The sequence below is a fragment of the Lepisma saccharinum genome, chromosome 25, assembly GCF_977018435.1.
Source record: "Lepisma saccharinum chromosome 25, izLepSacc3.1, whole genome shotgun sequence".
Classification (NCBI taxonomy): Eukaryota; Metazoa; Arthropoda; class Insecta; order Zygentoma; family Lepismatidae; genus Lepisma; species Lepisma saccharinum.
The window spans coordinates 6,751,353-6,765,216 of NC_139253.1; the positions used below are offsets into that span (position 1 = coordinate 6,751,353).

General features: G+C 38.3%; 1 protein-coding gene across 3 annotated transcripts in view; it reads right to left on the reverse strand.

Moving 5' to 3' along the window:
• Hacl (2-hydroxyacyl-CoA lyase) overlaps positions 1-13,864 on the reverse strand; it is a 59,746-nt gene that overhangs the window by 25,021 nt on the left and 20,861 nt on the right. The window contains exons 1-4 of one of the 3 annotated variants that reach the window (XM_083111396.1): positions 7,358-7,603; positions 7,211-7,307; positions 3,600-3,682; positions 1,805-2,031 (exon numbers count right to left, since the gene is read on the reverse strand). In XM_083111396.1, coding sequence (XP_082967522.1) covers positions 1,805-2,031; positions 3,600-3,668 — 296 coding nt within the window. In that variant the 5' untranslated portion in view covers positions 3,669-3,682; positions 7,211-7,307; positions 7,358-7,603. The other 2 variants (XM_083111395.1, XM_083111394.1) reach the window with 2 other exon arrangements.

Here is a 13,864-nt window from a genome sequence, read left to right on the forward strand (position 1 = left end):
AGAGGTTGATAATTACGAGACGTAAGTGAGTACTAAAAAGATTTCTGCGAAACTTACTTGTAAATGTTCTAATTAATTTCGGTGGCCTTGCCACCATCCACTTGGGAAACTGTTTCACTGTTGGGTTAACTTCCGGTTCCTGTTGTTTCCTTGCTTACCCCTAGGGGTGCTGGTGTAACAAGTTAGTCTGCTGCGTGTGATAGGTTTGAGTTGCGGGAGTCAAACATGATGTGCCTGACCACTGTCGATGTATTCAGCTCATGCGGAAAGTGCATAATTGGGTGAGTCTCTTTAATTTTTGTGTAAATCATAGTGTGTGCCGCATGCCTAACTGAAACTATTTTGGATCCTGTGTTTGTTAAACTTGAGGTGCTTTGTTAGTCTGGTAGTTGGTTGGGATTTTTTTGCATCAGATATGTGCTGTTGTATACCTTCGTTGATGGACCTGCCAAAGTAATGCAGTTACACTCACACTGGCCATCATATACACGTTGTCAAGTACTGAAAGGAAAGATCTCGTGTGTTTGCTTAGGGCACTGGCTATTTTGTTCACTGGTTTATGTGTGGGCTTGATGTCATACTGTTTCAGGGTCTTGGCTAGGTGGTTGGATGTACTGGTCTGGTGTCCCTTTTCCTTCCACTTCTTGATGACAAAGGCTACAGTTGATTTAGGGACATGTCGGGCATCAGCTATGCTACGTATACTCATGCCTCCTATGATCATATGATCCCTCTTTCAAACATGCTGAGCTCTTTCCTGTCCGTCATTTTATCAGCCAATGATCTGAGAAGCCTCCTGCTGCCGTATATATACCCGTCTGTACTCTCTTTTCCATGAGGAGTTCGTTTCAGAATTGAAACCGGGGTGTCCAATGACTTTCTTCCACATAGTGTATATACCTTTTTGAGAGCCAAAATTAATTGATTGATTGATTTAGTTTATTTTACTTCGCGTTTTGTGCCTCTTGGCTAATTTGCGAAGATGGGGATGAGTGATGAAATGATGAAATTGATGAATGGACATTCACAAACAACCAAGCCCGACCGGGATTCGAACCCGGGACCCTTGGTGTCCCAGCGCGATGTGCTAACCAGTCGGCCACAGGGTCGGGCTAATTGATAAAAGATCTAAATTTGCATCATATTTAAAGTGCTTGTCTGGAAAATAGTATTTCATTCTACTTGTGATGCTGATGACACGTGGGATGAATTTTATGCTTTTTTATGCACGTTTATATCACAGAGATGTCAAAAAAGTCCACTATATGTACAGATATGCCTATCAGGGCTTCAACTAAAATTTAATTGGGATCCAAACAACTATGTGCTACCACTGGAGATCGAGCCTGGGACCCTTTGATTACAAGGCAACAGCTACTATACTACTGGGCAGGACCATCAAGATGTTGAGAAAATATGAAACTTGTGACAGAGATAGAACATTATTCATATAAAAATCAAAGTTCATAAATGGATTTCCATTATTTTATTACAAGACACCTATCAAACATTTTGTTTGAGTTTGTTCAAGTCCACTTTATGAACAAAAGGCTAATCAGGACTGCACCTACAGTTTAAAGTGAAATCCAAACAACTATGTACCTCTACCGGGTATCCAACCCAGAACCTGCATGCGCTCAGGAGGCCCATTTTGTTTTTGTTAATTGCAGTATTATGTGATGAATACAAATAGCCAATGATATGTCATCAATTTAAAAATTAACCAATATTATGTATAATTTTTTAACTCAAGACTTAATTAATCTCCAAAAATTAAAAAATATCCTCATCATAGTTGCCTCACCAACAATTCTGCTGTGCATTTGCCATTCCACCTATAACATGTAGCAAGCCTGGTCCTGAGACTACCAAGCACACTGCAGGATTCTGTGTTAGGTATCCAATTGCCTGTGCTGCGTAACATGCGGCCTGTTCGTTCCTCATTCCAATGTACTTGATTCCATTCTGCTGCATTGCCATGCTCAGTTCAATGACTGGGATTCCAACTATTCCAAATGCATACTTAACTCCCTGGAAAAGGAACAGGTAATAATATTAACATCATGCTTTCATCTTTAATTGTTCAAAATCCAGAAGATAAATAAGAAAGAAACCATACTGACCCTAAAATACTATAATACATTAAAAAAAGGGGTGAAAATTAACTAACGAAAGGTTTGTGACATTATAACCTAACCATGATCCTAACAAAATAACATAGTCCCTATCCTTACATGAAGGGTCAAGGGGGAAGAAATAGAACTTTCGTCAAACTCCAACAATTTTAATTGCAAAACGTTACTGGGCATGTAAATGAAAATATACAAAAACTTATGTAATTCACTCTAATAAACTTACAGTTCATTTATCCACTGGTAGCTTTGTCAAGCATGGACCGTCTTCCTGCGGGTGGTGTGGTTCCTTTTTCTCCCACACCACTCGCAGCAAGGCAGTGAAACTACCGGACATGTGGCGAAATTGATCGTGAGCAAAAACAGCATGGAAAATTTAACTGTAAGCTTATTAGAGTGAATTATCTCTGTGTATCTGCCAAACGGATATCTTCAGATACAAAAAACGTTCAACAAATTGAAGTTTCTAATGTATGAAACAATAGAAACCATGTTATAAAATCCAGAATAACATCACAACATGGCAGGTAATAACACCACAACCTCGCTTATGACAGAAAATTGCCTTGCCCCAGTTTTTTTTTTTTTTTCCTGACCCTTTAAATTTAGAGTATGCATAACAACTGAATAGATGGAAAAAATACTCTTCTTAACCCTTCATGGGTCGTGCGAGAAAAGTTACGTCGATGGTCACACACGGTGCCAGAGACCGGGTTTTTAAAATCTACTAAATTAATGGTTTAAAATGCAAAATCCTCAATTTTTATGATTTGAGCTTTTCTTTCAACACTTGAGATTCTACAAAACTATAAAAATTGAAATTCTATAAAATTATAAAAATGCACTCTTTGTTAGTCGGGCACAGAATGTCAGACCAGATTTTCAGTAAAAACTAGGTACGCCTATAGTCAAGCATGGACTCAAGACAGCAAGGAGCTTCAACAAACTCTTAGTAGCTTGAAGATCTTACTAACACTGAAAACAAAATCGTGGGGTAGAAGAGGAAGGTTAGAAACTCAGCTAGACAGGGGAGGGTGTTGAGAAAACAATCAATGATAAATAATGATGTTAAAACCACACACCCTGAACTAGAGACCAACGCAGGGTTAAGACCTTCCGCCTGTAGTAGTTATAATCAATAGTACCAATATACCCGTAAATATAGTTCTTCCACCAATATCTGAAAAAATACGAGATGAAAAATTCTCCCAGGGTTTTGTACAATGTATGATTAAGCTTCCACTGCATGTAAAAAGTCCAAATTCATTGTGATTTGAGAATACTGTCATTTCTTTTTCTTCTTTCTTGTGAAGAAAACAAAGATCCATTAGAAATGCTTATCTCAGACTCATTCTTCCTTTTTAGGTTAATTTGATGGTGAGTGTGAATGATAAAATAATAAAAACAATGGACTTCTGGATGTAAACAAAATTAAAATAACCTAAACACATGTGGACTAATACTTACTTGTGACTTCAGAGCTTGAGCTAAAATTTGGTTCCCGTCAATTTCCTCAGATGTTTCTGCAGAAGACATATTTGCGATGTATTCTGAAAGAAAGAATGAAAACAATTATTAAAGAAAGAGGCGGTTAATATAAAAATTATTGCAGAGAAGTGGTGGGAGCAGGATTTTTTTCAGGGAGGGGCCAGATCCAAAAATATGTTTGTGTGTGTGTGTGTTTGTGCACGTGCATGCACGTGTGTATAGAAATCACAAAATAGTATAAATGTTTTTATTGAATGTCAGATTTTATTTAATTATTGCTTTCTATTAATAACAATCAATAAGATTTCATACTTATATTAGTCTCAAATTTATGTTTATCTTTATTTTGTATATGCTGCTACCAAGTTGTTGTTTTTTTACATGGGAGGGGGTAGATTCGAAAATTTGGAACGAAGAGAAGATCATAAATGCTATGAGTTTGATTGAATTAGGTTATTTTGCATTGCTTTTCTGACAAGTTTGTCTAATTCCGACGAGGAGGATGAGTGATGATATTGATGAAGGAATATGCTCACAAAGAACACCCATGCACAGGTTGGGATTCAGACTCGGAACAACAAACATATTCATTTATGCAAGGACAAAATTGAAATTTTTACAAGTTTGAAAAATTGTTGATGTTATTTTCGAAGCTTTTTATAGGTCCACATTTAAATATTTCATGCTTCAAAGGGGGCCATGGCCCCTCCCATGGCTACGGGCCTGGGTGGGAGGACATATGCCATGACTAGGCCTACGATAACTTACGAAAAGGGTTTCAAAGTAAATATACAGACAATTATAAAAAGAAGTCATATCCTCTATGAAATTTCTGAACATCCTACAGATGCTTATAGTTACATTACCACTTCCTGAAGAAGCTGGCAGCACCCACCAAGGCCATGTATTTTATCAGGGATATTTAGATTTTGGTACAGTTACCAGATGACAACTTAAAAAAAAAAAAAAAAAAAAAAAAAGAGGACAATTTTAGATTTCACAAAAGATTTTACAGAAGTGTTATACTATAGCACACACACACAGGGTGATTAAAAAAATGTTAAATACATGGGAAATAGAAAATTTGCTTAAAGGAGGAAACTTTGGTGTAATGACATGAATTCATTTAGTGTGTTATACAGTATGTTTACTGTGTGACAGTCTATGTAAACATGGGTGTTACAATAAAGAAGTAAACGTAGACAGTGAGTAGTACATTTTCTATTTCCCATATAGTGTTAACATTTTTTTAATCACCCTGTATATGAGATATTATATTTCTGAATTCTGATGCCATGAAACCCAAATCAAAGGAAGCCGCAGCATCTCGCATATTCTTACCTACTGTTAGAAACTTGCTGCTGATGTATTTATTATATATCAATTATGACCAGCACTATATGCAGTAAAAGTCATTTGTTGAGTACGTGTTTGGCGAGAGGGCACTTGTAGCCGATGTTTGGTGCAGAGATATGGTGTCACGAATTCAGTATGTAGTGTGGTTCGAAACAGGGAAACCGAAGCACCTGATAAGAGTTTGACGAAGGTCAGAACGTCGGTTCCAGAAGAGCCGGTGCAAACAAACTGACACAATGGTGGGGTGTTCAAGATCCGCGGTAGTGAAAGTGTTCCAAGAGTCGCATGAATATGGTCAAACGGTGTCCCAGCGGCAGAACTGTACAGGGTAGTGGAAGATTGATGCCAGAGGGGAGCAAAGGATACGACGACTCATCCAAGCCAACAGGCGCACCACAGTGCAAGAACTGGCATCCGAATACAACACAAATCAACCAAGAACAGTATCCATCCAAACCATTCATCACAGACTGTATGTATGGGACATGTCAGCAGACAACCCCATCACCAGCCACTCCTGACATGAGAGCGAAAGAACAAACAATGCATGTGATGCAAAGAACATGCGATTTGGGGTGTGGAAGACTGAAAGAAGGTGTGTTGGTCTGATGAATCTAGGTGTTTAGTGCAGGGTTTGGTGTAAAGAACACAAAAGTGTTCTTCCATCTTGCACAATGTCAAGGTTGCAAGACCATGGTGGTGACTGTGTGGTGTGGGGAATATTCACGTGGCAAGAACTTGGACCCATGGAACATGGAGAGCACAGCTGCACTGGTCAGTCCTATCATCGTCTCCTAGCAGACACAGGACATCCCACTATGTTGCATTTTTCCCCTGATGATTCTGGTATCTTCAAGGATGATAATGCAACATATCATTGGGCTCGTGTGGTACAGGATTTGTTTTGAGGAACACTCATCTGACTTCCAACATGTTGTATGGCCTCTAAACTGGCCCGATTTGAATCACATGGAGCATATCTGGGATTAAACGAGCAACATATTAGGTGACAGGAGACATCAATCACGTCAATCCCAGCACTGAAGGCTGCATTGGACTCAGCATGGTTACCAATACCTGTGGACTACTACAGACATCTTGTGGAATCCATGCCACATAGAATATCTGCTGTCATAAAAGCAAAAGGTGGTCCAACAAACTACTTAGGAGTGTGGTCATAATTCAATGGAAACACAGTGTATATCGTCACATGAGAACCAGAGTAATGTAACGCCAAAAATTAGATTTTTTGGTTTTGTTTAAAATATCGAAGCAAATTGACAATACCGGAAGTATCTTCAATTGCTTTCAAATTCAGCATACTCACTAATTTTGGCCTCATAATCATGAATCTGCAGTTAAAATTTGGCGGTCACATCTAGAAATTGCATAATAAGTCTAAAAAAGTGGGTCCGTGAACGGAGTAAACACCCATGATTTATGAACAAAAAAACTATTTTTTGCAATGATTAGCGTTTGAAGACTACGTTTACGATCACCCTTAATTTTAACTATGCTTGCCTAACCTAACCTAACCTTACCGTGATTGGTTCGCGGGGCAAACATGTTTTCCACCATTATGCAAGATGCCATTTTCTCACATGCAAATGAACGCTCTTCATGCAACGGGTTTCACTTATTGCACAACATTTGAGAAACGTTGTGTTATGACTATGGTAGCAGGACTGTTGTGTGGAAAGTAAGACGTGTTCGGTTTCCATGTATAGAGAATCATAGCGGTAATTGAGAAGCTTATTTTGCAATTTCTAGACGTGACCGCCAAATTTTAACTGCAAATTCGTGATTACAAGGCCAAAATTAGTGAGTATGCCGAATTTAAAAGTAATCGGAGATACTTCCGGTATTCTCAATATATACCAAATATCTCCTTTGAAGAAGTTCTATTTCGAGTCAAATTGACATGTTTCCACTTCTAATCCCAGGAAGGTGGAGTCATGTTTATTCCTAAGAACATATCCTCCTGTAAATTTAATAAACTGGAGTTAAGTCCCTCTGGTTCTCAAACGACGATATATATATATAATCATCTTGATTAACGTTTTTATGTCTTACTTTAAAATGTGTATAACACGCTTTAAATTGAAAACTTCATGTATGTCTGAATATTTATACCGGTCACTGTATATTGGAAATTTTAAGTGTGATTTTGTAGGATTGTTTCAAAATGCATAGGCCTACTTGTTAAATTTTACTAACAACCATAAACATCTCACCTTCAAGTATTTGATTTACTTCTGTACAATCCCAAAGACAACACTTGTTAAAACTGTAAGCACGTCAATTTTCTCTCCAGGATCAACTGTTCGAAACCTTATGACAATCACACGTTCGAAACCTTATCACAATCACACGTTCGAAACCTTATCACAATCAATTACACGATGTTGAGCCAACATGACCTTTGGTCTCATTTCTTCCCAATCCCAGGCCAAAAGCAAATTCACATGACTTCCAGTACCACGTATCGAATAATAATTTACCAAGTCATCAACTTGCTACCTAAGTATTCACTTAACAAGTTATTTACAAAACGGAGGCAGCACCAAAATTATTCATTATTCAAAATTGTTTGTTTGGAAAATTAAATGAATCGTCATATTTGCAACAGACGATATTTGCAGATTTGACTTGTCCACGAGTTAAAACGACAACAATTTAAACATTTTTCTTCTAAATATAAGTACATAATAACATAATATTTTACAGCCTATAGTATAATGGCAAATACTAGTGTCGTGAACAGGGAAATCCAAATTTCATTATTTTATTATCAATTAATTTTTAGTTGTGTAATATATAACGTAATCATGGAAATTTCGCTACACAGTAAGACACTAGCAATTCTACATGCAAAACACTTTACAGGTATCTATGGTTACGATGGTAGAAGGGGTGCGTTCCGAACGTCTTAACGAAACGAACGAAAGTAACTGGCCTTGTGAACCAGGTGAAACTAATTATTTTTCAGACTTATGGGACGCTCTAGACGAAAGCGCAGGCGCAGCGTCTTGTTTATACAAATTTTCCGCATGGTGTCAAGCGGAAGGCATGTCCTTCTGGCAGAAATAAACTCTGCTGCGAACACTGTTACTCATTTTAATCACATTGTAAGAACAGTTATGGCACACTCATCTTGCGCATGTTGCTTCATATGGCTCTCTGTTAAAATTATAATACATTTTCCGAACTAGTGCAGTTTGAAGCAGGCCCGTAGCCAGGGGAGGGCCAAGGGGGCCGTGCCCCCCCTCGAGCCATGAAATATTTTAATGCAAACCTGCAAAAACCTACAAAAATAACATGAACAATTTTTTAAGATTTTGCAAGAATTTCCATATTCTTCTTTCATAAATGAATGTATTGTATCTGGAGAGAGGCAGACTCCAGAAGTCTGCAGTCTACTATATTTAAGAAAATTGGTGTAGATTGGAAAGAGAGAAGACTTCTAAGCAACTTATACATAAATCAACGAGTTAAAGTGAGAACAGGAGACGAAATGACAGAAGGCTGTGAAATTGGAAGAGGAGTACGACAAGGATGCTGCCTATCGCCTACTTTGTTTAATATTTATTTAGAAGATATAGTGAAAACTTGTTTCCAGGGCACAGGAGGTGTCAAATTAGGAGGAAGAAGAATAAACTGCATAAGATTTGCTGATGACATGGCATTATTCGCTGAGGATGAAATAACCATAAATAGTATGTTAGAAGAGTTAAACAGCAGCTGTGAGCAGTATGGGATGAAGATTAATGTAAAGAAGACAAAGGCAATGGTTATAGGACGGAAACCAAGGAATATTAATGTGAGAGCAAACAGTGAAAGAATCCAGCAAGTGGATAGCTTCAAGTACCTCGGATGCACTATAAGCAGTGACATGAGCTGCAACCAAGAAGTGAAAATGAGAATCGCAATAGCAAAAGAAGCTTTCAATAGAAGAAAAAATGTTTTTTGTGGACCCATGGACATAGGTCTAAGGAAGAGATTAGTGAAATGTTTTGTGTGGAGTGTAGCACTATATGGTGCAGAAACCTGGACGTTGAGAAGAAATGAAGAGAAACGACTCGAAGCTTTTGAAATGTGGACATGGCGAAAAATGGAGCGTGTAAAATGGACGGACAAGGTAAGAAACGAAGCCGTACTGAAAAGAGTTGGTGAAAAAAGATCTATACTGGAGACCATCAAGAAGAGGAAAAGAAACTGGTTAGGACACTGTCTAAGAAGAAACTGCCTGCTAAGAGATGCCTTGGAGGGAATGGTTGAAGGAAGAAAAGTCCGTGGAAGAAAGAGATATCAGCTTATGGATGATATTAAATTAACTGGGTCGTATGCTATTACGAAGCGTAAGGCAGAGAACAGGGAAAGGTGGAGATTGCAGTGAAAAACCTGCCAATTAGGCAGAAAACAATGAATGAATGAATGAAACCATTTATACGAAGCTACTAAATGTTCTAATTTGGTCAGGACAGTTCACCATTTTTACTCCCTGTCCTGACTTTTTTCGAACTGCAGTCTTGACATGACCGTATTTAGAGGGGGGGTTTCTAGGGTTCAACCCCCCCCCCCGAAACTTCTGACATGTTGGATTAATGGAAGTTCAGAAACCAAAATCTGTAACAAATTTTCAATTTTTTTTCCGAATCATCACAAAAATACATGGAGACAATATTGAAACGATCGAGCTAGAATTTTCATACATTTGGAATTCTGAAACTTGAGTGAAACAGGATTTATTCTCAGAATCGTAGCCCACCCGCGACCCCACCATTATCACTTCTGTTGTCATCTTTCCAGTGTTGCTCCTGCGTCACAAGGAATATAGACTGAAGATTCCCTTATGATTGTCCCAAAATTCCCTTTCCAGCTTTTAAATTCCCTGTCCGATAAAGTCGAAAATCCCCCTTGATAGGAGTTCAAACCTATGATCTCCAGTTTTGTAGCGCATTACGTTCGCGATTGAGGTTACAATCCATGCACCAGGCTAAGTTTTTAAAAAGAATAACTGGTTCCACACTTTTCAAAATTCCAAAAATTTAATTTTAAAGTCAAACAACAAAAGCTTTATGACTAAAATTTCCATCTAACTTTTAAAGCTTTTCTCTTGAAGGTATCTAAAGTTTAATGACGAAGTATAATAATTGTGCATTTCAGTACACACTGTATGAAACGTTAAAAAAAACAAAAAGAAACTTGTGCTGGATATTCACTCATCTGCTGGATTGAGTAAGCCCCCTCAAGGATATAACAATAATATAATAATAATTATTATTAGTATTATTATTATGGAATAAAATTGTTTTATTATTATGAAATTTTAATTATTATTGTACAATTATTGTTATTATTTCTATTATTCAAATTTCTGGCGACGCCCATGGGAACAATTATGGATGAACCCCCCCCCCGAAATTTTTTCCTGCCTACGGCCATGAGTCTTGATGAGAAAATGTCCTATTCTTTGGTTAATTCACATTCACACATATTCTTCATTATAAAGATCATTCCATAGCGTCGGTGGTCACATTCAAGGTACGAATTCCCATGGCAGAAGTGGGATCTCCCACCTTCCCACCAACAATCTTGTTCTATTGAAATCCCCCCCCCTCAATCAAAATTTTCCGAGTCTAACAGTTCGTGTCATAACAACAAAGATAAGCAATTAGTTTTGGATTTACTTGACTTTGACATACTTTACTAAGCATAATATCATAAACAAATACAAAGATGAAAGAACAAAGAATGATGTCTGCCTGTGTGTGAATGTTGCATATATATATATATATATATATATATATATATATATCGAAGCTGTTACCAGCCCTAAAGACAGTCGTAGATAAGTAAGGTTTTAAAATTATATCAAATTGGACTAGTAAGGAATGGAGCCGTAGCTGCAACGGGGATTGTCATTGTTACACTATGCCCCTGGAGCACAGAAATAACCGACCTGTTATTTCTCTTCCATTTCTCATATCCATTCGTCGGATATAAAACATAGTAATTACATAGGAAACTAATGTCTTCTTAAAGTCTCTTATTTTTTGCCCCTCCACCTAATTATATTTCATTTGCATCGAATTTGCAGATTTGAACAATACCACACAATGCTTGCATGAAGATGATGTGGGATGCACGTCCTTTTATTAGCCACATTTCTTGAATGCTAAGTTTTATTTTCGTCAGATTCAACGGAAAAGAGTAGGTACATAAAATATCAACAATGTCTAATTATGCCAGCTACATCTAGGAAGGAGGGAGATTGAAATTCGGTGCAGGGGGTGCGAAAAATATATTCTCGTCCTGGGCGTTGAAATCTCTAGCTACAACCCTGATAAGGAAATATTTCCTTTCAAGAGACCATTAATAGATTTACACCATTATAGAAACAAAACACAAGAAAGTATTGTTATCATTACAAAGAGCAATAAATAAATAAAATCTAACAATTACTAAAAACATTTCACCATGTTCTAATTTCTTGACATTTTGAACCAGTTGCTAAAGGAATTAATTTGCTACTTTATAAATGTAACAAAATAATTTGTTGACATATGTTTATAAATATAAACGTGCATTTAAATATATATATATATTATAACCATGGTTTCGGGCTTGATCCGCCTCAAAGAAATCCTGGGTACGGGCCTGGTTTGAAGTCATCATGCACGCTCAAGGTCTGCAAGCAGCAGACGATTCTCACCGAACAAACCAGCCTCCTGGCTCTTACGTTTGGTGAATCTCGTTCTTTCACGAGACGCACGGAATGCGACTTTTGGGACAGCATAATCAACCTCACGAAACGCACGGGAGCACTTATGGGACAGCCAGTTACCATAACTCGTTTAACGCATTAAACTCGTGCGACTTTCGGAACGGGCCCAGGGACGTCGGAACCGGGGGGGGGGGGGGGGCAAGATATTTTTCTTGCCACCCGTCGCGTGCTAAAAATGAGACTATATTTCTTGCAATTTATGTTTAGTTTTGAAAAAAATTGGAAATATATTTTTTCACTAGTTAAATGGACGTCGACTCAAGTTTTCGCTACCAGGAAGATGTACGACATCGTACATGACAGAAAGATCCATGTGCAGATAAGAATCTCAGCCACGTCTCCGCAAATCAAGTGTAAGGTGGAATTATCCCATTAGGAATTCGTCGCTTCGGTTTCCAGTTTACTTTGAATCTACCACGTCTTGTACGTACGTACAGGTGCGGTCGGTGTGAAACAATAAACCCAGCGTACCCCGATGGGAAGGGGGCAGAGAGCAGCTTAATTTTAAATCTTTTCTTCTTCATCTACAACTACATTCCACGGATGCAAGGACTTCGAACCAGGGGGGCAGGTGGAGCTTGAACATTCTAGGTAAAATGTCGACGATGGAAAAATAATTCATAACGCGGCTCCGGGGCTCAGCTAGCCTAAAATGAATGGGCACCTGGGTGGTAAATGCGACCGGAGCATGGTTCTGAGCACATCACCTCCAAAATGTCATAGATCGAGAATGTGTAGCCCTACCCCTATATCCCCTAAATGTGCCTACAAGGCACGGTGCTATATGCACGGGTAAAAAAATCACACGTGAACATAATTGATTGATTGATTTGGTGCTTTAAGTCCACTTTATGAACAGTAAGGCTAATCGGGACTGGACCTACAGTTTAAAGTGGGATCCGAACCACTATGTACCTCCACCGGGTATCGAACCCGGGAACCCTATATGAAAAAGGAATGTGGCACATTTTACAGCTCTATTTTGTTAACTAAACTTCAAATTTAAGTACAAAAAGACAATCAAATTTACACTTCTAACTTTAGAAAACCAAATTAAGCACAAGAGTTCATGTTTTCTCCCAGCAGTTTCCACTTTACACTGCACCAAATTACCCAAGTTTTTAACTTTTCTTCACTGCACAAAATGTAATGGACCTAGCACAGGGAAACAAACTCTATCTTGAAGGTTAACCCTCAAATGTAAAAAGTGTGTAAGCTAAACTGTTCTGGGTGTTGTCTGTATGGTTGTGAGCACAGTTAAACATTGACCCTTGAAACTGCACTGTCCAGTTTTACCTGAAAAACATTTCTTTCTAGGTTCGATGGGTTAGCCTAGAAAATAGTTTACAAGTGAGGGTCTTCAAAATATTAGAACCAACAAACTGTAAAAATGTCATTACATTCTGGAAAGTAGGTTTTGTATAATTCAAACTTTTATAAAAATGCCCCATATTACCCCACTACCTCAAATTACCCTGACCTGCCCTATATATTTTGTGGGAAGAGATTGTAAAAACTGGTTGATGGAATTGAAAACCTGCCCCCCCCCCTCCAAAATAAGTTCCGACGTCCCTGAACGGGCCCATGGCAGTGTGGAAGAGAGGGTGGCGTCGGTGGACGTTCTCTTGCTCCCTTCAGCGTTTTCTGCGAGAGTCGCGAAAAATTCAGTTCAATACCTCTTTATTCCACTCTTATATGCCTACGGCTGGGCGATGCCGTGGGCACAGACTAGGCCGTGTGGCAATAGGTAGGCTGACTGCTAACATACGAGAAGAGGTACAAGATGTCGCAACAAGGCCCGTACCTAGAGGGGGGGGGGGGCAGGTGGGGCAACTTATACACACATTGATTTGGTGAATTTTTTAAAGAAAAGTGTGTTGAATTCCGTAATTTCATACCAGAATTGGAAAAAAAAATCCTTCCCAGATCCAGATTTCGGAAAATGATTTCCCGATTTTCAGTATCTAGAGTTGGGACATTCGGAGTGGTCTTGTATTATTAAAGGTGTGTATTGTGTTTGGATGTGTTATCTTCTATGAAGTTTGAACTGCTCAATTTATGTTTCTCACGTCTACCTTTTGGTAATAGATATGATAGAGAG